Raw genomic sequence first — 25,317 nt, 5'->3', positions numbered from 1 at the left:
TTTGCTTAATTGGTTCATGACTCTCCGAGACTCCTTTTGCAGATCGGCCTGTCAGCTCTCCAAGCCAGATAAAGTTTGTGACTGTAAATCTTCCTTTGAAAGACTTTGCCTGCTGTGAATGAGCAGAATTCAGCGTAAATTAATAAAAGGGTTTTTTGCCGGGACAAGGCGTTTGTTTCATGCTCTCGGGAAACTTTGGTCAAAACAGGTTTCATGCAAATCAGTCGTCACAAATATGCCACTGAGGAGTTGTTTCTGTTTTTTTTCTTTATCTGATAAGAAAACAAGAAGCACAGAGAAGTTATGTGGATCCCTTTAAAGTCAGAGAGGAAATTGGCTTTAAAACTGGGATTAGCAGACATCTGAATCGCTGTCCTGGGTTTCCAGCATCAGAGTTCTTCCCAGGGAAGAGGAGAGAAACAAAGAATAACTTGTTGAAAAGTATTCACTAATAAGAGGTGGCTGTGCAAACAGTTCTGTTGTTTCTATAGAAACAGCTAGTTTTGGGGGGAGGGGAGAGAGGTTGTTGTTACACACGGTCATGAATCTTGTTAACAAGGAGGGAAACTGATCCTTTGTTGTGTAGGGAGACACAGACCTATTTGATGAAATTTCTTCTTGTGTTATCCCCCCCCCCCAAGACTTCCCTGTCCTATTGGTACTCACAATTTTACAGTCATTTCACACTATATTATATAATTGCAGCTGGATGCTAATTCATTCTCCAAGGTTCCCATAGTAGTGGTGGGTGGGGGGAAAAACATCTACTACGTTACTAGGATGTAATGTAAATTAGCAGGAATGCAGAAAAGACATACAATTTATTGAAATGGAGTGATTTCTGTTTTTCTTTAGAAATCATTCAGTCAATCCACCGTTCACTTAAACCAAATGTATGTGTAGACCAAACTAATGTAGAACTTTCTCAAGGTGACTACTGAAAAACACAACTACACAGAGAAACAGCTCTTGCTTCATTCATTCAGGGATATTTTGCTTCCATATGCTTGAATATTAAGTTGCACAAGATGTTGTGATCCTTTCTCCTCCTCCTCCTCTTCCTTCTCCTCCTCCTTCTCTCCCTCCTCCTCTTCCTCCTCCTTCTTTTCCTCCTCCTCTTCTTCCTCCACCACCACCACTACCACCTTCCATTTCGTCCTCTTTTCATTGTATTTTGCATTTGGAAACAAGACAACAAGACTTGAGGATCACACTGATCATGTAGATAGCTAAATATGAAGTCGGGAAGTTGGGTGGAGGAAGATGGCAGGAACAAAGGAAAGATGAGAAACTTCTTTGTGTATTTCTGCAAAGACAATTGTGAAATTCATCTGTCGCAGCTGGAGAATTTTGGAAAGCCATAACATCTGTGTTTGTAGAACAGTAAATTGTTTGTTGCAGTTTTGAATCTCAGCTTTATAATCCTTCTGTGCTTCAGCCCCACCCCTGGTTTTAAATAGCCTTCCTAGAGCAACATACAAGTTGGGTGGCTATATTTTAAAACTGGTGTTAGAGTGAAAAAGATGTGTTTTTCTACACAAAAATGGTCAAAAGTTAATTTTAATCTATGCATTTATAATATTTTACCATATCTATGCTTCTGGATGCTTCACACAGAATAGGGTTTCTTGTTTGAACTGCTTTGAGTTTGTCTGTATATTCTGAGATACGCAGTCCAGTACTTCTGGAAGCCATTTGGTTATAATGTGATTTTCAGTAGGATAAAGTAGAATTGTTCCCTGATTCCTCAAAGCCAACAAATCATCTTTACTTCTGCTGAACTATAATTGCTGAGAACTAAAAAGCATTATAAGCCATGGTAGCACAATGATTAGAGTGCAGTATTGCAAGCTGACTGTGCCAACTGCCAGCTGTTCGATCCTGACTGGCTTAAAGTTGACTCAGCCTTCCATCCTTCCGAAGTTGGTAAAATGAGAAGCCAGATTTTTTGGGGGGGGAGGGGTTGTCATATGCTGATTCTATAAAAACCACTTAGAGAGGGCTGTAAAACACTGTGAAGTGGTATATAAGTCTACTGTAAGTACTATTCCTCTTATTGTGTCCTGAGCTGCCACGGAGCTTAAGTAACAATATCTGTAGTTCATTTGCCCTCTCTTCTCCTGTAGAGCAGAAGAGGAAAAACTGACAGTACTGTACAGGTAGTCCTCAACTTACAGCCATTTGTTTAGTGACAATTCTAAGCTACAATGGTACTGGGGAAAAAAGTGATTCATGACTGTTTTTTACACTTATGCTCATCATAGTGTCCCCAGGGTCACATGATTAAAATTCAGATGCTTGGCAACTGGCATGTATTTATGCCGGTTTCAGTGTCCTGGAATCATATGATGATCTTTTGTGACCTTCTGACAAGCAAAGGCAACTGGGACGCCAGATTCACTCAACAATCATGTTATTGACTTAACAACTGTGGCAAGAAATTTTATAACAGCCTTAGGATAGAATAGGATAGGATAGGATAACAGAGTTGGAAGGGACCTTGGAGGTCTTCTAGTCCAACCCCCTGCCTAGACAGGAAACCCTTATACCATTTCAGACAAATAGTTGTCCAATCTCTTCTTAAAAATTTCCAGTGTTGGAGCATTGACAACTTCTGGAGGCAAGTTGTTCCACTAATTAATTGTTCTAACAATCAGGAAATTTCTCCTTCTAAGTTACTCTCTCCTTGATTAGTTTCCACCCATTGCTTCTTGTTCTACCCTCAGGTGCTTTGAGGAATAGCTTGACTCCCTCTTCTTTGTGGCAGCCTCTGAGATATTGGAACACTGCTATCATGTCACCCCTAGTCCTTCTTTCTATTAAATTAGACATACCCAGTTCCTGCAACCGTTCTTTATATGTTTTAGCCTCCAGTCCCCTAATCATCTTTGTTGCTCTTCTCTGCACTCTTTCTAGAGTCTCCACATCTTTTCTACATTGTGGTGACCAAAACTGAATGCAGTATTCCAAGTGTGGCCTTACCGAGGCATTATAAAGTGGTATTAACACTTCACGTGATCTTGATTCTATCCCTCTGTTTATGCAGCCTACAACTGTGTTGGCTTTTTTGGCAGCTGCTGCACACTGCTGGCTCATATTTAAATGGTTGTCCACTAGGACTCCAAGATCCCTCTTAGATTGCTGCAGACTTGTATTTATGCTGGTTTCAGTGGCCTGGGTTACTAAACTGATTATTATAAGTCAAAAATTACCTGAACAGTACATGCAAGAGCTTAGAGAGGGACAGAGAGACAGACAGACAGACAGACAGAGACAGAGAAAAGAGACATACAAGTTGTCCTATGTACTTCGTTATTCTATTTTTCCTGGATGTAGAACAAGGTTTTTCCCCCTAGTTTAGTCTGTAGCAATCTAAGGCTGATAGAGGAAATGAAAGGGAAGCGATGCACATGTGACTTCATTGACATAAAGCTGGTTTATTCAGCAGGTTAGAAATTAAGTGCATACCATACATATCTGTTGGGAATACAAACATTAAAAGCAGACATTACGTAACTGATGAATATTTGATAGGTGCCTTAGTGTTGTGATAGTGGAAATTCACACGAATTCTAAGGCCTTTCCTCTCACTCTTTGAAAATGTAATTCAAAATATCGGGTTCAGTGTCAACGTTATTTTATAATCAGTGTACTGAGTTACATCTTAGTCTGAAATGTTTTGGCTGCTGACTGATGATGAAGTAATTTGATGGAGCTGATTTCACCATACTTCTTGGATTTTCCCCTTCAGTAGGTGAAGTGATTTCTTTAACAGTATTCGCTATTGTAGGCAGATGTTTGTCCCTTGTCTTATAGTCTAGACAGATGTGATTTACACATTGTAGCCTAAGTGATAAATTGTTCTGGGACTAAAGCTTCTTTTCAGTGCTTGAAAAGTCTACAAAATAATCTTTGCTGGTAGCTTTCCATGATTTAATGTGTTCAAGAGATAGACCACAAGGTAGGAGAAGAAGATAAGCAGCAGAGGTGACTTAGTTCTTTGGCTAGGATAGTAACTTTAACTCCAAATATCCTTTAAAAGGCCAGGAAACATGGTATTTTATTAGAGTATTTTCTTAGAAATTGATTTATTACTTAGATAACTAGGTGTGAGCTGTCAGTATTTTCAAGTGATATATTATCTCACCAAGCCAGCCAACATACTTTAAAAAAAAAAAAATGATGAGCCCAGCTATCATATTTGTGGTCTTATACATGCCCTACATATTTTCAAGATTCATGCCTGTCAGCTATGTGCAATGACAATCTGTCGACCAGTATTCTTTTCTTTAAATATATATATATATTTGACATTTTCCAAACATTAAAATCACAATTACATTTTTACAGCTTTCTATTATCGGTTTTTCTTTTTTTCTGATTCCGTTTTTTTCCATTTTTCATTCTATTATCTTATACATATTCTTCTTTGTTTCATACTTTCTCATTTTTACAGCTACATACAACATTTCCATCTCTAGTGCTTTCTAAGTATATGCCATCTCTTTTCATTGTGTTTGCTATGTGTTCCTTATGCATTGATTTTACATCTCTTTACGAGGCCAGTTATACCACCTGTTCCATATCTTGGAGTAGTCTGTTTCCTCTCTATCTCTTAGTTCCATTGTTAGTTTGTCCATTTCCAAGCATTCTAGCACCTTTTTTTAAATGATTTTTGCAATTGAGGGAATGGTCGCCCAGTATTCTCTACTGCTAATTAGAGTTTGCCTTTAATGGCAATCCCAAAGGTGCTTTTTTCAGGAGGCAACTGGACTCTGTCTTTTTTTGAAGACATTCCACTTCTCATCCAAGAAGCTTCTTCAGCTCCGACTGGGTGATGAGGAATGGAAGGATTTATCTTCCTTGGAGACAGCTGATCATTTGCATTCTTTTAGAGAGTCATTGAAGCACCTGGAGGTTTATCTGTGTCCTCAGGGTCACCTGAGTATTGCTCCTGGTTCCTGTAGTATAGTCTGTAATTTTTTCCCCCTCTGGAAATCCATTCCTACACCATTTGAAGGGTGTTCATCCCAAATTGCATAGCTAAAAAGCAACATATTCAAAAGAAAAGAAAAAAACACAAGAAAGTGCAGTTGCCTCCTGAAAAAGCACCTTTGGGATAACCATGACCTGGATGACTGAGAATCTCTACAGTTTTTCTTGGCAATTTGGATACTCCAAACATCACTCCCCCCCCCAAAGTCGGCTTTAAACTGGGGTCCATGAATGCCTCAGGGATCTGTAAATAGATTGTAAGGTTAATTGTACTTGGAAGAAAAACCAACTTTATTTTTGCATTATTATTATTATACATATATATTTTGGTTAGTATTTCGATACGGTTCCACCACAAAACCGCGGTAGACTAAAGCGCGCTCGACGAAAGTGTGTACGTGATGTCATCACAGCGCGACAAAAACAGCACGCTGTGAGCGGTAAACTTAAAATTAACGCGTAAATCTAAACCTAACCCCCCCAAACCTAACCCTAAGCCTAACCCTTAACCTAACCCTAAACCTAACCCTTAACCTAATGCTAAACCTAACGCTAACCCTTAACCTAACCCTAAACCTAACCCTAACGCTTAACGTAACCCTAACCCTAACCCTAACCCTAACCCTAACCCTAACCCTTACCTTTATGTGAATCGGCTTGCTTTAAAAGCGCTTTTTAAAGCGCCCTTTTTCTTTCTTGTCGCGCTGCTGATGACGTCACGTACGCGCTTTAATCGGGCGCGCTTTAGTGGACCGCGGTTTTCACGTGCCACGTTTCGATACACCTAGTCCTCGATGTAACAACTACAACTGAGTCCCAAATTTATGTTGCTAAGCAAGACAGGGTTCTGCCCAATTTTATGACCTTTCTTCACACAGTTAAGTGACTCGCTGCAGTTGTGAAGTTAGTAACAGGAGTGTGAAATGAATCTGGTTTCCCCACTGACTTTGCTTGTCGGGAGGTCGCAAAATCTGACCACATGACACTGCAGCTGTCATAAATATGAGCCAATTGCCAAGTATCCAAATTCTGATCACATGACTACAAGGATGCTGCAACTGCCATAAGTGTGAAAATTGCTCATAAGTCAATTTTTTTTAATGCTGTTACAACTTTGAACCATTGCTAGATGAATGGTTATAAGTTGAAGATTACCTGTATTTGAGCAAATTTTGAGTCCCAATGTTTTGACTGGCCCTCAATGCATGTGATAGAATAATTGAGAGATGCTGCTCTGAAGCATTTGTACACTTATTACTATATATCAGCAAACTTAGTGATTCTGCTCATCCTACTGATTGCTTGCTTGTGCACGGATCACATAAAAATCCACCCTTGGAGACTGTTCCTCTTGGCTTCTAGGTGCTTGCTAAGAAAGGATTTGTCAAAATGACCATCAGATCATCAGTATTTTTTATACAGTATTATATTAACAGGTGTTGATGCTAAGGAGTTAGATGTTCTACTCCCCCTCCCCACCTGAAAGGAACTCTGTTCCAACTGCCAGTTGTCTAATATTAGCACGCTCTGATGCTAAGGAGTTATACATTCTACATTAATTTTAAAGCTTTAAGTATCAAGCCCGATCACATAGTTTCGTAGTGAAGCACGGGTATCCAGCTTGTGTGTGTGTGTGTGTGTGTGGGTGTGTGGGTGTGTGTGTGTGTGTGTGTGTATCACAGCTGGTTAAATAATTTGTGGAGGGTTGATTCTTATTCATCACATTACAGCCGTCTTATTATCAAGACCCAAGAGACTCCAGTTTTCATTATAAAATCCACATTCAGAGCACTTGATCTTAACTGCCTTTCCAGGTATCTGCACATCCCCTCGAGGATTTTTTTTTTGTGTGTTTTCAAGCAAATCAGTAGTGATGTGCATCTTAATACTGTCATCAGAATAGGAAAGAAGAACAAATGACCTCAATAAAGGGAAATTAAATTAGTGGCTTAGTTTAGTAGCCTGGATATGCTAAAAAGCAATATCAGTAGTGACTTCATTGGTTATAAACAATCAGTACGTTGCAAGGGGTTGATACAGAAGATGCTGGGACCCAGAAGTCCCCCACCCTTTGAGTCTTCCGGAAGGCCATAAAGTATCTGGTTATTCCCCTTTGGAGCTTAGAGGGTGGGGGTGATAGACTGCATCAGAGTAGAATGACTAAGGCGTCCGGCTTTTGACATTTTTGCCCAGTGTTACTGTTGTGAGCTATTCAGAGTTATGATTCTTAGCATAGATAGCCATAAAGTCAAATAAATATATAGGAATTGTTCCACATGATAGCAGTGTTCCAATATCTAAGGGACTGTTACAAAGAAGAGGAAGTCAAGGTATTCTTCAAACACCTGAAGGCAGAACTAGAAGAAATTGATGGAAACTCATCAAGGAGAGAAGCAACTTAGAACTAAGGAGAAATTTCCTGACAGTTAGAACAATTAATCAGTGGAACAACTTGCTTCCAGAAGTTGTGGCTATTCCAACACTGGAGGTTTTAAAGACAAGATTGAGTCACCATTTCCCTGAAATGGTATAGGGCTTCCTGCCTAAGCAGGGGGGTTAGACTAGAACAGTGTTTTTCAACCACTGTGCCGTGGCACACTAGTGTGCCGTGACATAGTGTAAGGTGTGCCGTGGGAAAAACACCTGCCTATAGTCAATATAGGCACAGAGTTAATTTTTTTTAACATTTTCTAATGGTGGTGTGCCTCGTGATTTTTTTCATGAAAAAAGTGTGCCTTTGCACAAAAAAGGTTGAAAAACACTGGACTAGAAGACCCTTTCAACTCTGTTACTTTGTTAACATGATTTAAAACTAAGAACTCCTCCTAAATAATTTTCTTGAAGCAAGTTAATTGAACTGGATGTTACTTAGATTATTTAAAGTAGGCCATGCAGAAAATCCCATATCCTATATTATATTTAACTGTCTAAATAAGTTCTTGTATTTTGTAAACCATCCAGAGGCCAATGAAGTGGGCGTCCATATCAAATGCAATGGGATTGAAAATTACATCTTGGTTGACTGTTCTACTTGATTCGTGTAGGCTTTGGAACTTTAATTTAAGAACTCTGTGAAAGTTAGGTTGATGATGAGCTTAGTTTTAAAGCCAACACTTGACAAATGGAATAGGTAGTCGAAAAGTCTTATTATGGTGGTGAAGGGTAAATTCTCTGCAGTCGGTATTTGGCTGTGTTCCGTATCATAAAATGCTGTTCTTTTTAATGACAAAAAAACACTGACAAAAAACATGAAATAAATCCATAGGCTTCCTTAACTGAATTTTATACTGAAAAAAACTGAAGAATATAACTTAGTACAGTATCAGTTTCAAAATTCAAAACATAACACCGGGAGGAATTCTCATTTTCATGTAAAAAGAAACTTCTGTAGAATTTTTCAGGGAAAGAAGAAATCTACAAATGGGCATCCACTGGCCATGTTGGCTGGGGATAATGGGCCCAAGAAATCTAGAGCCTATTTGGTTAAGGAAGGCTAGTCTATGGGTAACAGGGGTGGGTTTCAACCGGTTGGTTGGCGAACCCGGAAGTAAGTAACGGCGAAGGGCCCGCCCGCGCTCCTTACCCGGTTTTGACGAGTTCTGCGCTTCCACGCATGCGCAGGACACATACAGCACCTGCGTGATCCTCCAGGAGCAGCTGGAGCATCGCACAGATGCTAGTACGCATTGGAACGGGGCGAGAAACCCACCCCTGATGGGTAACAATGAAAACCAAAATGAAACGAGCAGAGACAGGTTGCTGCTGGTTCGGCCCGGATCAACCGAATTGGTAGTAGTGGCGGCGGGAGGCTCCACCCACTTGCCCAGACGCTTCTGCACATGCACAGAACCCGCATGCACGCCCGCAAGCACACACAAGAATGTGCCCAAACCGGTAGTAAAAAAATGAGCAACCTACCTCTGGACACGAGGCAGTATTAATGATAAACTGTTCCTAGAAGTTTCCTGCACAGTACTCAGAGTAGTAAAGAATATAAATGGATTAGTTGATGACCACGTTAAAATGATACACGAGCAAGCGAATATTGCGATCTCTGCCAAATAGCAAAAAAAATAAAAAATACTGTTGGGAGTTGGGAATTAAAAATGAGAGGGTGATTAATCAGACAGAATTTCCTGAAATAAGGCATGACTTCATTTCGGAGACAAAAAAAGGAAAGATAGTCATAGGATATATGACCACTTCCATCATAGCGGAATTGTGATTATTTTTGGAAAGTGATGCAAACTTGAAGGACATGGTTGTGCTGCTGGATTTAAATCCATTTACTCAATAAGGCAAAGTAATTACTTTGCCAGCTAATAAGTCACAGAAATAATTGGCTTCTTGTTTTGCTTCTTTAGTATTTAGAACCCAATAGCTTTTCATATATGATAGTACCATTCATTATTTTCAAGTAGGGTAGATATTAATTGACTATGGTACAAGATTGCCATAGTGAAGACCATTCTTTAGGAAAATTATGTTTTACGGCAATACTAAATTAATCTGGTCATTGCTTGGAAGAGTGTGAGTGGTGCGGTGACCTAGAGGTAGAACTCTTGCCTCACAATCAGGAGGCTGTGAGTTCGATCCCAGGTAGAGGCAGATATTTCTCTCTCTGGGCACAATGAGAATATATCTGCTGAACAAAGCTCCGCATTGGCGACAGGAAGGGCATCCGGCCAGTAAACACTCAGCTCCATTCAGTTGCCCAGACTCTACCACGCAAGGGATTATGGGGTCATTAAAAGAAGATGATTGCTTGGAGGAGCATAGGTGTGTATGTGTGTGTATGATGCTTAGTTAATCCGATCAGGTAAGGTCTAATAAAACCACGCTTGTTGGGTTCATTTATAGTTCTAGATATTGTGTGAAGACAAAAAATGGGATAATAGATTACCAGTTTAGACATGTTATGTGAACTAAACCAATTCTACTGGTCAGAGGTTAACGAGGCCAAATCCTTTCATGTGGGGGACAAATTGATACCTGCTTGAGCACCATTAGGAATAAGTGAATCCTCATGGATCAGTAACTTTGGGTGAAAGCAGCAATTCTTAGATTGGAGTGGTAGAGTGATTTCCTCCAACTTTCTGTAGGCTCCTGGAAGGAATTTGGATCGATTCAGATTGCACTGGCCAGCTATATATTTCAAAATTGCCTTCTATCTATAAATGATACAATATTTCATTGTAATAATCTCCAACATTTTGGACTGCTGGGAATATTTGGAATTTTAGAGATATGCCCTTGTTATCAAATCATCTTCTATGGTATAACCATTCATAAAATACCCTTATATCAGGAGGCAAACCTAATATAGATAGTCTTTGACTTACAACAGTGGTTCCCAAACTTGGCAACTTTAAGACTTGTGGACTTCAACTCCCAGAATTCTCCAGCCAGCAGAGCTGGGAGTTGAAGTCCACAAGTCTTAAAGTTGCCAAGTTTGGGAACCACTGACTTACAACAACAGTGAAACAAATTGCTTTGGAATATGATAGATTCTCTTCCCTGGAGGTATTTAAACAGTAGTAGGATAGTCATCTATTAAGGGGTACCATAATGTCTTCCTGGAGAATTCTGGGACTTGAAGTCCACACACACACACACATCTTAAAAGTTGGTAAGGTGAAGAAACACTGGCTGGGGGGAAAACAGGGATTTTAAAAAGAAGACTTCTACTAGCTATAGGACTGCAGTGTCTTTTGTGCGAGCTCATCATTCATTTATGCACACTAATATTAGCCAAGAAATTGTTGCAGGCAAGAGAAAGTTTCAGGCTTCAATTAGATTTACCATTTGAAGTAGTTTGGATAACGGTACCAAAGAATGAGAAATGAAATGTAGGTGGAAGTCATTTTTGCAGCATTGAAGTCAAGACAGTGAAAACATGCTATAGTAATAAATCATCCACTCTTCCAGCATTCTCTAAACTCTTCATCAAAATGATATTAACAGACTGAGAGTCATACCTGAGGTTCAGAGACTACTTATGAAGTAAACATATGATGCTCCTTCCATGTGTGTGAGAGAGAGGGGTGGGGAGAGAGAAAGAAACTGAGGCTAGAGCAAGTCTCTTACCAAGGGAATTTGAATGTAAAGGTGGTTGGCACCTGCTTTGAACTAAAAGTAGAAAAACCCTGAGATATCGGAGCAGTGCTATCATGTCACCCCTAGTCCTTCTAGAGCAGGGGGGTCAAACTCAAGGCCTGCCGGCCAAAGATTTAGATTTCACCTTGGGAACGGTGAAGGACCAAATTATGAAATTTGGAACCAAATGTATCCAAATGAGGAAAAGGAGTCGGAATAGAATATTTTGAGGATTGTAAAATTGGAAATGGATAATACATAGATAAATATACAAAGGAGGATAAGGGATATGTCAATACGATGAATGTAGCTATGTACGATAAGTAGAAACTGTATTTGTTGTGTTGAAATATGTATGGAAATGACAAAGCCAGGAAGGTCGCTCTATGGCCCATGTTTTTAATGTTTATTCGATAAAAAATTTAATAAAAGAAAGAAAGAAACAGTGAAGGACTGGCTGGCGGTGCCTCTGCCAGCAAAAATGGCCTTCCCGAGCTCTGTTTTCAGCTGCAGGGGCCTCCAACCCTCTGCCAGTGAAAACAGAGCTTGAGAGGGCTGTGCATGCGCCTCCCCCCCGCGCTCCATTTTCACTAGCAGAGCGCTTGGGCCACCACAGGTGCCCCAACACGAGTGATATCAAGCTGGCCACACATACACACCCTGCCCCTGCAAGGTCAAACACAACCCTGATGCAGCCCTCAATGAAATTGAGTTTGACACCCCTGTTCAGAGGAACTAATTGGCCTATTCTCTTCTAAGCAAAGTCTCCGTCTGATAGATTTTCCTCTAGATGTTTTGGGAGTACAATTCCCAGAAAAGAATTCTAGGAATTAGGATCCCAAAGATCATTGGAGTTTACCAGTTTGAGGAAGTTTACTTTTAAGCTACTCTGTGGTTTTTATTTCCCATTTTACCTAGTTTTATGGGTTTTCTTTTTTTTAAAAAAAATTCATGGTTCTAATCCCTATGTTACATGCATTACTATATTTACATTTGATCCTCCAGGAAGGATATTTTTCACATCTAAGGCTGGAGTTTTAAGTGGAAATTTTTAAGTCTCTCGTTTATATAACCACATTCTTTGGTGGATCTGAAGTGCTGAGGTAATGAGTTTTGTGATTTTCAAATGTTCCTGAGATAGTTCTTCCCATATGTAAAACTGAATGCAATGGAAGCCGTGATTCAAAAGTCCTAAAGAAAAAGTTTTCTCTAGATGCAGTTGCCAAACACTGCCATCCATAGGAGTGGCAATTTGGTTTCTTTTTTTAAACTCTCGCCTTTTTCAGAGAAGAGCTTCAGATATTTCGAAACTAAGCTCTAACTGTTCCTTCTACGCCAGGACAGCATTCACATTATATGGTTTACTATGTTATTTATACAATTTAAACAAGGCATGCAGATCTTTATGAGTGTTTGTGCACATATAGTAGCTGAATCTCCATGTAGGAACAGGAGTTAGTATTCCATAAATAGTGACAGGACCAAATTTTGAATTGGGAATCTCTAGCTCAGGGGTGTCAAACTCAATTTCATTGAGGGCTGCATCAGGGTATTGTGTTTGACCCCGGGGTGGGTCTGGCCAGAGTGGGTGCGCCCCGCTTGACGTCACTCATTTTTGGGGTGCCTGTGATGGCCCGAACATTTTGCCAGCAAAAATGGTCTCCCAACCTCCATTTTTCCTGTGACGGCTTCCTGCAACCTTATGCAAGTGAAAATGGAACTTGGGGGGGGGGCTGCCCACAGCCCTCCCCAGCTCTGTTTTCACTGGCAGAGTCACCGTGGGCCAGTCCTTTGCTGTTTCCAGGGTGGTCACACAGGACAGATCTAAGCACCCCATGGAACGGATATACCCATACAAACATGTACCCATGTTTGATACTCAAGCTTTGGGAATCAGATCTGGGTATAAGCATGATAAATCAAATAGCTCAAAGTTGACGTAGGTGTTCAATTGTAGTGATGAATGTCAGAAAGCTTTACTGCACACTCGTAACAGAAACATTCTTTAGATGCAACTGGAGAGCTATGGCTGCTGTTCATGTATTAGTTTCTTTCACATTACTTTAGAAATAGTTTTGCACACTCAGAACTATCATCTAGGTGTGTGAGAAGGAAAGTATTGCTTGCATGAGGTGTAAATAGCAATAGCAGTAGACTTATATACCACTTCATAGGGCTTTCAGCCCTCTCTAAGCGGTTTACAGAGAGTCAGCATATTGCCCCCAACAATCTGGGTCCTCATTTTACCCACCTCGGAAGGATGGAAGGCTGAGTCAACCCTGAGCCGGTGAGATTTGAACCGCTGAACTGCTGATCTAGCAGTAGCCTGCAGTGCTGCATTTAACCACTGCGCCACCTCAGCTCAAATACAAAAGGAAACCAGAGCACATTGGAACTAGTGGTTGCTTCGATATCAACAATACCACTGCAAGGATAAGAGGCAGCCCAAGTTTGTCTATCTATCATTTGTTTGTCATTGGTTAGTATTTATTATCTGCCACCAAAGCCAGAAGATTCTAGTACGCAATGAGTGCAAAACCATTCAAGATAGATTCTCACAACCAGGGAAATATGCGTAAAATGTAACTTCTATGTAAACTCCACAATACATCTTTATAATAAAATCAAATTGTCCTGGAAATTTTCAGCACAGCGCACTACGTTGAGCATTGATTGTGTCTCCGTTGTTTAATTTTATTTTTTCTTTTCTTGTCCCACAGGACCTGCAGAGGTACCCATGATGTCCCCCAATGGATCTATTCCTCCCATACACGTGCCTCCAGGTTATATATCACAGGTATGCTTCCTTCAGCAGGAGAATGTAGCGTGGCTGGGTTGTGTGATCTCTACCAATTCTGTAATGGCATTTCTGCAATTTATCTCCTTTTTGTTTAAAGAAAAACAGACAAAGGTCAAGTAGGTAGAGTGTGTTGCACTAGCAATAGTCAAGATGGGAGGTGACTAGGGCGTGAGTTGTGAGCAGGAATTTTTGGTCCGGGAAAGATCATAATTGGTAGACAACTTACAGCTATGCAGAGACCCTCCTGGCCACAACTGCTAACTGCTCAATCAGGAGTCATGAGTCCAGAAAACTCCCATATTATGCACTAGGTCAGTCCAGGGCATTGTCACCACATCTAAGACCAGAGGTGGCAATATGCTACAGGCATAGATGGAGAAAATGTTGGGAGGCTGGCTTCGAAGGCATGATGTCAGCGTATGTGGACAATGACTAGTTAAATCTGAAAAACTGTAGATTTCATTCCCAGCAGTAACTCTTTGCCCTCTACCTAATTACTATGAGCTGTAGGAAAAGAATTATTACTCACTGTGATATTACAGTTCATTGCCTTATTTTTTTCAGGCCATAAGGGAGATAATTTTGACACTGGTTTATAAGCCAGGCGTTTCTAGTAATTCTATTTTGGCTTCTTTTATTGTGACAGTTCCTTTTTTTTTTTTTTGACTCTTGTCAGTTGAGATGTTCCTTATGTCATCTCTTGGGTTGAGTATCAACTGCTTTTTCCACCTCAACTTAATGCATTTCCATTGCAAAATAAATGGATAAGGATTTCATTTATTGTTTTTCCTTTCTGTCTTGGTCGAAGAATCAAATACCGTATTTTTCAGAGTATAAGACGCACCGGAGTATAAGTGCACCAAGATTTTGAAGAGGTAAATTAAAAAAAAAATACTTTTTGCACCCAAACCTCCCAAACCCTCTGCACGCCTCATTTTTTTGTGAAAAAAATGTTTGAGAGGTCTGCAAAGTGCTCCTGGGGGCAAAAATGAGCAAAAACCAGACCCTTTTTCACGAAAATGGGCCCGTTTTTTGCCCCCCAAAAGGGCATGCATAGCCTTTAGGAGGCTTGTAGAGTGCTCCTGGGGGTTGGAAGGGCAAAAATGAGCAAAACACAGCCCATTTTTGCTCGTCTTTGCCCTCCCCAACCCCCAGGAGCAATTTGGAGGTCTCCGAAGCCTCTGCATGTCCATTTTTGTGAAGGGGTGGAGTTCCGGGAGGCCACAAATACTGTATTGAGTGTACAAGTCACACTCAGATTTTCAACCTCTTTTTGGGGGGGAAAGGTGCGTCTTATACTCAGAAAAATACAGTACATTTGGTGACTGATTTCTACACATTTCAGTGTATAGATCAGAAGGAGCTGAGATATTTTCTTAATAGTGTTGCTAGTTTCCAGCAACCGACCAGGTATTTGTTTATCTGGGAAGGCATCCAGAATTCTGCCTATCTGAAAGAGACTCTCCCATTTCCATCTGGTAGACCATGTCAGCTTATTTACTTTTAAGTGCTTCAGGATGAGATAGATATGGTCCTTTCGCTGATGCTGAACTTGTAAAGGAATGTAGAACTGACCTTAGGGACAAGAAAGGAATGGAAGGGCCATTAAGGAGGGATTTGCAGAAGAAATTCTGAAAAAGAGCATGAGAAAGAAATTCAAAGCTATCTCACCTTGGTTTTTTAAAATTTTAATTTAATTTAATTTTTGGTATATTGTGGAATAGGGAGCAATTTAGTCAGGCTTTCAAAATTCTGATACTCTTATCTTACTACAATTCTATGGATTCCTAGAATCCTTGCCACATTGATCTCTTGATCTAGCCTACTTCATAATTCTGTTATGATAATATTATTTTATTTGATATTCATTTTTGAATATTGCCTTATTTTAAATTTTTGAATATTGCCTTATTTTAAATTATGCTTTACTGGGGTATTTATTAATTTAATCAATCTACATTTACAAAGTTTTCCAGTCAGCACTAACTCAAGGGGATGTACATGATTGAAAACAATGCATACTAATAAAAAAGTATAGCAAAACCATGTAGCATCAGAGGCAACTTCAGAGAGCATAAAACAGTCAGAGATCATCGAGATGGGCACAAAATATCTTGATTTAATGCTTAGTATAAAATAGGTTGTCAGAAAGACAGAGAATGGTGTAGATCTGAATTTGAAGAGGTAGATGTTGTTTCATAGTTGTTGCTGTTAATTGCAAAGTCATGTCTGACCCATTGCGACTCCATGGACAGTTCCTCCAGAACTTCCTGTCCACCATCCTCTGGAGTCCATTTAAGCTCACACCTACTGCTTTGGTGACTCCATCCAGCTCCCTCATTCTCTGTCGTCCCCTTCTTCTTTTGCCCTCAATCTTTCCCCGCATTAGGCTCTTCTCCAGTGAGTCCTTCCTTCTCATTAGGTGGCCAAAGTATTTCAGTTTCATCTTCAGGATCTGGCCTTCTAAAGAGCAGTCAGGGTTGATCTCCTTTAGGACTGACCGGTTTGATCGCCTTGTAGTCCAAGGGACTCGCAGGAGTCTTCTCCAGCACCATAGTTCAAAGCCCTCAATTATTTGGTGCACAGCCTTTCTTACGGTCCAACCTTCACAGCTATCCATTGCAACTGGGAAAACCATAGCCTTGACTATACGCACTTTTGTTGGCAGGGAGATTTTGTTGGCAGGTTGTTTCATTAGACAGGCACAATGACAAGACATGCCTTCTGCGACCCACAAGATGACATTGTTTAAGTCAGGGATCCCCAACCCTGGAGGGTTCATTAGCCAGCACCGGTCCATGGCATACCAGAAACTGGTCCACGAAAACAAGCAAAGCCCCATCCGCAGGATGTAGACAGCACATAAAACCATGCCCGTTCCATTCTGCGGAAAAATTTTGTATGACCACCCATCACACGAAAAGTGACTTTGTACTATATGGATATAAATCAATAACATGAAAACTGATATTATTAAAAAAAGGTTGTCAAGATCTGAATAAGATCTGAATTGGAGTAAGAACTATGTAAGAATGAAGTCAAATCAAGTCAAACTCGACTTCTGGAACCTTGACGAACATGTCCGTAAGATTTTCTTCATCAATAGATAGACTAGGTTTACCATTACATTCATCTAGGCAGCTTCCCCCCCCCAGATGTCAAAATGTTGTCTCTGTGGGATTTCTGATAATCTCCCATCCAATGCCAACCATATCTGAGTACGCTTAACTTTTCCATATCAACCAGAATTGGTTCAATGCTGAAATTGCACTTAATTAGCAGTCTCTAATTACAAGAAGAAAATAGCACGTGATGGCGAAAATTTGAGAGAAGCTGTCACTCAGAGTAGGTTCAACTCTGGGCCAGATAGATGAAAACATCTGATCTTGTATAAAGCAGCTCCTTCTGCGGTTGTGTTTCTCAGGTAAAGGTAAAGGTTTGCCTCGCAAATATGTGCTAGTCCAGTGATGGCTAACCTTTTTCTAAAGGTGTGCCAAAATTGTGCGCACACAATACAATAATACAATACAATAGCAGAGTTGGAAGGGACCTTGAAGGTCGTCTAGTCCAACCCTCTGCCAAGGAAGGAAACCCTACACTGTTTCAGCCAAATCTCTTCTTAAAAACTATCCAGTGTTGGAGCATTCACAACTTCTGCTGTCAAGTTGTTCCACTGATTAAATTGTTCTAACTGTCAGGAAATTTATCCTTAGTTCAAGGTTGTTTCTCTCCTTGATTAGTTTCCACCCATTGCTTCTTGTTCTACCCTCAGGTGCTTTGGAGAATAGCTTGACTCCCTCTTTTTTGTGGCAGCCTCTGAGATATTGGAACACTGCTATCATGTCCCCCCTTGTCCTTCTTTTTATTAAACTAGACATACCCAGTTCCTGCAACTGTTCTTCATATGTTTTAGCCTCCAGTCCCCTAATCATCTTTGTTGCTCTTCGCTGCACTCTTTCCAGAGTCTCCACATCTTTTCTACATCGTGGCAACCAAAACTGAATGCAGTATTCCAAGTGTGGCCTTACCAAGGCATTATAAAGTGGTATTAACACTTCACGTGATCTTGATTCTATCCCTCTGTTTATGTAGCCTAGAACTGTAACCTAGAACACACACTATCACATGCAGACGCGTGCCCACCCACCTGCACATGTGTGCATGACCTCTCCATCTCCACATGCATGCATGACACACACACCCCTTTGTGTATGCACATATTCCCCCTACATGGGTAGGGGGAGTTTTCGCTCTCCCCAGGCTCCGGAGGCTTTCCTGAAGCCTGGGAAGGGCAAAAACAGCCTCCCACTGCTCTCCGGAAGACCAAAAACCAGCTTGCCAGTGCGCACATGCATGCCAGAGCTGAGGGCTGCTGTGTGGGTAAATATGGCTCCGTGTACCACAGGTTCACCTTCATTGTGTTAGTCGTTCCCGATTCTAGGGGAGAGCTCATCTCTGTTTCAAAGCCAAAGAGCCGGCGCTATCCGAAGATGTCTCCATGATTATGTGGCTGGCATGACTAAATGCCAAAGGTGCACAGAACGCTGTTGCCTTCCCACCAAAGGTGGTTCCTGTTTTTCTACTTGCATTTTTGTGTGATTTCGAACTGCTAGGTTGGGACAAATAATGGGACCTCACTCCGTTACACTGCGCTAGGGATTCGAACCCACCAAACTGCCAACCTTTCTGATTGACAAGCTCAGCATCTTAGCCACTGAGCCACCAGGTCCCTTTCCTTGTGTTGCTTCATGGCTCCCAATTTGCTTGGGCATCAATTGCTTATTCCCTTGCAAAGCAAGTTTTGTGAAAACTCTTTCCCCCCACCCCATTTAAATAAAACAGCTGGATTGCATAGTAAAAAGAAAATCCTATATATTATCTCCACCCTCCTCTTGAATCAAAATCTATTTCTCACCATGTGGTAAATGAATGTTCTGCTGTGCAAATAACTTCATACCAAACAACAGCTTGAAGCACGTAGTTGTCACTTGGTTAAGTTTCCTGTTGTTGTTTGTTGATGCTGATGTTATAATAGCTGTATTTCTCTTGTTTGCTCTTGCCTTAGCTTCAATGATGTAGGTAATTAATGGGATTATTGAGTGATTCCTTAATTTGCCTCATGTTTGTTTTGGCCCCGGGAAGATATGAATGTAAAGGAAATAAGAACATTCCAATTTGTGAAGAAAAACATATTTTGACTTCAATTTGCTCAGTCCTCGAAAGCTTACGTCTCAAAGATTGAGCTGAAAATGGATATCCCCATGGAGAAATAACCTGTTCAACAAAAGCCATTAACTTATTTTTTTTTCATTTTATTATGCCAGTTTTCAGACTGTGATGGAATATTGCTTGAACATTGTCTCGGCTACCCATTAATCGCAAATCCAGATTAAAATGTTGCATTTATTATCTATGCTGTATAAAAATGATCAGCAGATCATTTTTATATGATATATGGTGTGGAACATGAAGGAGGACTTGATTAGTTATTCATCTGTTTGTTTGCCAGAGTGTTTAATAATATATTTAACTGGGCCAAGTAGAAATCTACCAGTTGCATGCATAAAACTTGCTAAGTTTGGGAAGTGTTAACCATTGTTACTTTTTTGTGACTTGCATTCTATAAAGCCACTGTTTTTTTTTCCGACAGTATGGTTTGATTTATTATCCAGATGCAGAAAATAGGTTAATGCACAACCATGCTGAGCACATTGTTGAATGCAACCTATGTGTCCTTTGTGTGTTGCTGGAGTGCAGTGTTCTATTCTGACTGTTGTAGAATAGAGATGGAGATGTCCCAAATATGTTTTTTTTTTCCAAGAGGCAACAGGACTTTCTGTTTTTTCTTTGAAGAGGTTTTGCTTCTCATCCAAGAAGAAGAAGCTTCTTGGATGAGAAGCGAAATGTCTTCAAAGAAAAACCAGAAAGTCCAGTTGCCTCTTGAAAAAAAAACACCTTTGGAACAACCATGACCTAGATGAGTTGGTCATGGTACCATAGATAGAGTTGGAGATGGCTCTTCATCCAGGAATTGGTATAGAACCTTGACAATATCAATTGACCAGTCTGAGGACAAAAGACACAGTAATAAATAATACACTGCTCAAATTGGTAAAATGATTCATCCCAGCAGTTTGGAGTAGGTGTTGCAGAGGGGGTTGAGAGAATTGTGCCCTTTGTCACCCCAAAAAAGAGGGGCTAGGAAGCAATCTCTCCCTCCCTACCTACACCAATGCAAACCACCCTCATAGGAAGGAAGAGAACCTTTTCTTGGTGAACACTCAAAGATGCAAACTCTTCCCTCCAGAGCTGCCCCATAAGACTGGTAGCAAGGAGCAGAAGGAACCGTGGTGGTGCAGTAGTTAGAATACAGTCCTGCAGGCTACTTCTGCTGACTGCCAGCTGCCTGTAATTTGGCAGTTCGATTCTCACTGGCTCAAGGTTGACTCAGCCTTCCAGCCTTCCGAGATCGATAAAATGAGGGCCCAGATTGTTTGGAGGGGCAATAGGCGGACTCTATAAATCACTTAGAGAGGGCTATAAAGCACTGTGAAGCAATATATAACTCTGCAGAAAGTGCTATTGCTACTGCTATTGTTGCAAATCTATATTATTAGATACTACAGGTAGACAGATTTGCAACAAACCCAAACTGCAAAATTCCCCCAAATTATTCACACGATAACCTCAAGACATTCGGGTTCAGTAAGTGTGTTGACCCAGGGTCTAATCCATTAGCCATGAAATCCTATTGGGTGACTTTCCACCATACAATTTCTCTTGACCCAACTAGCTCACAGGGTGGTGGAAAGTAGGCAAAAGAAATCTACATATGCTTGTTTGAGTTCCAGAATAAAAGGTGATGGATGTAAATCTGATATCAGCATCCATGCGTATTTACACCTCTGCTATTTTATTTTCTGTCATCCGAGAGTTAGTTTAGTTTAGTTTTATTGAACTTGCATGCCACCCTATTCCCCGAGGGGACTCAGGGTGGCTAACAAACTAAATAAGGAAAAGGGGAAATACAAAAAACAAAAAGACAGACAAATACAAATAGATTAAAAACTCATCAACAGAATGAGGATCTGTTCCTCTCCTATCTCCGATTTGCAAAAACTTAAGAGAAAAGCAGCTATAATACTGTCCCCCCCAAGGCTATATTTTTGCCCTTTTTAATCTGCTTGCCTCCATGTCAAATCCCAGTGATGCTACGTGACTTGTTGGCTCTTTAACGTGCCTTAGCAGCCCAACCACAAACAAAAGAGAAAAAGGGAGGGGGCTTTCCTAAAAATATTGCTTACAGTGGAAAATAATGGAAGATGATTCCCTCTTTGGCTTTAGACATACTTCCTCCCTTTTCTATGTAGCCAAGGAATGAAAGATCCATCTTTTGCTCGATGACACTCTCTCTTTGCTATGTCACCCTGGGGAATTAGTGACAGAACCGTGGAGCTAGGCCCTTAAAGAGCGCAAGCATTCGATAGGTGGGAAGATTATTTAGAAATGTTGCCTTAATAAATTGTTGCATCTTGCCTGCCTCATTGGCAAGCTCACATTGCTGGAGCTGAGCAATGGGTTCCTCACAATTCACTTGGCAAAGCTTGACTGGATTTAAGGATTCAGACCTTTGGCATGGCACAAGGCAACTCTTTAGAGCTGTCAAAAACCGGCCCATCAAATTGCCCATCAAATTGCCCATCAAATTGCAAAACTGTGTCCTGATGTGTGAAATAACAATGCATTTGAAAAGGAGAACTGACCTAGAATTTAACTCGGTGGTTTCCCCAAATATGGGGAAACCATATTTGGATTACCTTTCCATGCATGAGTTACTGGTTTGAAGGGCTTTTAAAAAAACATGAAGTCTTCAAAACGAAATGTACAGGTACAGTATAGGTGGTACCTTGCTCAACAGTAGTAACTGTGAAAGGGATCTTGGAGTTCTAGTGGACAACCATTTAAATATGAACCAGCAGTGTGCAGCAGCTGCCAAAAAAGCCAACACAGTTCTAGGCTGCATAAACAGAGGGATAGAATCAAGATCACGTGAAGTGTTAATACCACTTTATAATGTGTAAGGCCACACTTGAAATACTGCATTCAGTTTTGGTCACCACAATGTAGAAAAGATGTGGAGACTCTAGAAAGTGTGCAGAGAAGAGAAAGAGTGTTCCAATATCTCAGGGGTTGCCACAAAGAAGAGGGAGTCAAACTATTTCCCAAGGCACCTGAGAGTAGAACAAGAAGCAATGGGTGGAAACTAATCAAGGAGAAAAGCAACTTAGAACTGAGGAGAAATTCCTGACAGTTGGAACAATTAATCAGTGGAACAGCTTGCCTCCAGAAGTTGTGAATGCCCCAACACTGGAAGTCTTTAAGAACATGTTGGATAGCCATTTCTCTGAAATGGTATAGGGTTTCCTCCTAGGCAGGGGGTTGGACTAGAAGACCTCCAAGGTCTCTTCCAACTCTGCTATTGTATTGTATTGTATATTTAAGTCCTCAGTGATCTAGGTAAGGTAAGGACAACACTTTTTTGGTTAGGTAGAAATTACTGTAACTTTATATTTTGCTTCACATTATATACGGTGTTGTTTCTTGTAATTTTAATGATGACCTGAAATTTTAAAATGACATAAGCCCTTTAAAATTATAAGCCAATCTTAAGCAAAGGAACTTTTAAAATGACCTAGCATGCAAAACCAAACTACAGCGCTATGGAAAATTCTTATCAAAACTAGTTTTTTTTCTTTTTTGAGTTTCATGATATTTGTAAATGTCTGCTTTATGTGGTATTTAATTCTTTTTAATCTCAGTTTTGTTTTTATTTTGTCATTTTTCCCTTTAAAATGTTTTATATTTTTTTTTAAAAACCTTTATAAGAAATAATGATGGAAATCCTAAAATAATTGATTGGCACCTGTTACACTGTTTATCCTTAGACTGGATAGTGTTTGATTTGTTCACATTACTGGCTTCTCTGCCCTGGAAAATTCTGGCTCTCAAGTTTAGTTTAGTTTATTTTGCCAACCATTTGGTTTTGAAATGACTCTGGTGGCTTACGACATAAAAACATTAGAATCAGTAAATATCCCTAACCAATAACATGACAATACCTTCAAAGTAAAATCATGGTCACAAAATGGGGAAGATGGGGTTTATGAGTCCTTCCAGGCAAGTCAGGATAGAACTGTGAGGGGGATAGAAGACCTGGAAAACAATAGCAATAGCACTTAGACTTATATAACGCTTCACCGTGCTTTACAGCCCTCTCTAAGCGGTTTACAGAGTCAGCCTATTGCCCCCCCTCCAACAATCTGGGTCCTTATTTTATTGACCTCGGAAGGATGGAAGGCTGAGTCAACCTTGAACCAGTGAGAATTGAACTGCCAAACTGCTGACAAAATTATCCTGCAGTACTGCATTCTAACCACTGCACCACCAGGACACTAAGTAAGAAACTCTTAAAATCTACGAGAGACATCTAAATCTCACTTCAGTGGATAATCCATGCTTGACACAATCCAGCTCAGATGATGAGGCAGGCACAAATGTGTGTACCTTAGCATTAGCTGATAACAAATTTGCTTGAAGATGAATCACTTGAATGAGCTGAATCTTGGAAAAACAAAGCTTTTGCAAAAACACCCATCCCTTCTCTTCCTCTAGCATAGATAGTGCTCATGCCCATCATTGTTATCTATTTTGTTGTCTACATCAGTTTGCCTTGGAGAAAAACCATTGCTCAGTTATAAAGCATGCTTTATATATCAGTAATCCTCTGTTCCTAATTCAGAGATGCCAGTGCTAAAAATATCCTGGTGTGAGACTCGAGATTGCACGTGCCAATCGGTGTGATCATTACCAGGCTTTTGGAAGCAATATCTGATTTCCACCTGGAAAAGCCAAGGGAAATCATCAAAATCATGAAGAAGTGAATGTTAGAAGATTTTGAGCATGTGATACGGCGCCTAGAAAAATACACCATACTTCATCCTGCAGGGAAAGATTGAAGGCAAACGAGGTCCAGGCAGAAGAAGACCATGATGGCTTCAAAATTTGAGGGAGTGGTTTGGACAAAATTCAGCAACCATTTTTTCGTGTGGCTGTTGATAAAAATAGGATGACCAACATGATTGCCAACATCCAATGATGGATATGGAAGGAGGAGGAGGAGGAGGAGGAGGAGGAGGAGGAGGAGGAGGAGGAGGAGGAGGAGGAGGAGGAGGAGAAGAAGAAGAAGAAGAAGAAGAAGAAGAAGAAGAAGAAGAAGAAGAAGAAGAAGAAGAAGAAGAAGAAGAAGAAGAACAACAACAACAACAACAACAACAACAACAACAACAGATTTATGGCACATTTGGAAATTTAGCAGGCAGTTTCAAAAGGCTAATGCAATGCTACTAATCACTAATGCATTCAGTCTGCTATTTTCATCATAAGATTGATTTTAAATTTCATACCCCACAAATACAACACCTGGTCTCATTTTTTTTTTACAAAAAATGCTGTTTCTCCACTCACTTCTCTATATAGCATTTTATCTGAAGAAGAGTTCTGCAGACTTTAAAACCTTGCATACTCAGTTTGATTGGTCCTCGTGTAGTTGTTGCCTCACCATACATGTCCTTTGCATTTTATGGCATGTGAAGGGATGTCAAGTTGTATTCATGCAGGAAAGCAAATGGAAAACCGCTTTTATCATTAGGGAACAAAACCAATGCCTTTTTAAGAATTAATTGAAATGTCACAAAAGAAGACACTTTGTTGATACAGATGATTGACTGAGTATTGCTAATGTGCTTACAAATTAACTTATGGAGTGGTTAATATGTAATAAATGTTTGTCAATCATCTCCTTAATTCAGCCTTAAAAGGAACAGCGATTCATCCATTGCTCCCAAGGTATCCCTTACTTTAGCCAAATTACTGTATGTTGTTCATTTTGTAAATGTCACTTCAAACTTCTGTCACTTCTGGATTACCATTGCTTTCCTTATTCACACACAGCAGCTTGGGGAACAGATAATATAATTAAAGCACACTACTTAATTAGCCTTAAACTACCTACAAAATTCATATTTATATATTTACACTAAGAAATCCACCCTAAGTGTATAATAATTGGAATAGGTCTTGGGATAATTGGAATAATTGGAATAGGATTAGAAATAATGAGATATGGGAAGATCTACCGGTTGAGTAATAATTAAAAGACTGACTTTTTTTTCTTCTGCCTGTCATTTCTATGCATTCCCCCACTCCCCTCTTTTGGCTCAACAACTCTATTTCTAACATAGTCCATACCTCTAGGGATAAATTATGGAGGGAACTTTTATAATTTATTAGCTAGAAATATGGGACCGATGGGCCTCTGAAATTAAATAGAAGATTATCTAAGACTGAAGTAACTGCAGATTCAATCA

General features: G+C 40.2%; 1 protein-coding gene across 1 annotated transcript in view; it reads left to right on the top strand.

The window, feature by feature from the left end:
* FNDC3B (fibronectin type III domain containing 3B) overlaps positions 1 to 25,317 on the top strand; it is a 327,048-nt gene that overhangs the window by 174,811 nt on the left and 126,920 nt on the right. The window contains exon 4 of the mRNA XM_087725242.1: positions 13,812 to 13,888. Within this exon, the coding sequence (XP_087581368.1) occupies positions 13,812 to 13,888 (77 nt within the window). The remainder of the gene's footprint in view (positions 1 to 13,811; positions 13,889 to 25,317) is intronic.

The sequence above is a fragment of the Thamnophis sirtalis genome, unplaced genomic scaffold (genome assembly GCF_051295495.1).
Source record: "Thamnophis sirtalis isolate CommonGarterSnake01/CBP01778 unplaced genomic scaffold, rThaSir2_p1.2 scaffold_11, whole genome shotgun sequence".
Taxonomy (NCBI): Eukaryota; Metazoa; Chordata; class Lepidosauria; order Squamata; family Natricidae; genus Thamnophis; species Thamnophis sirtalis.
The sequence above is the reverse complement of the archived record's forward strand: the minus strand, read 5'-3'. Positions and strand labels throughout refer to the sequence as shown.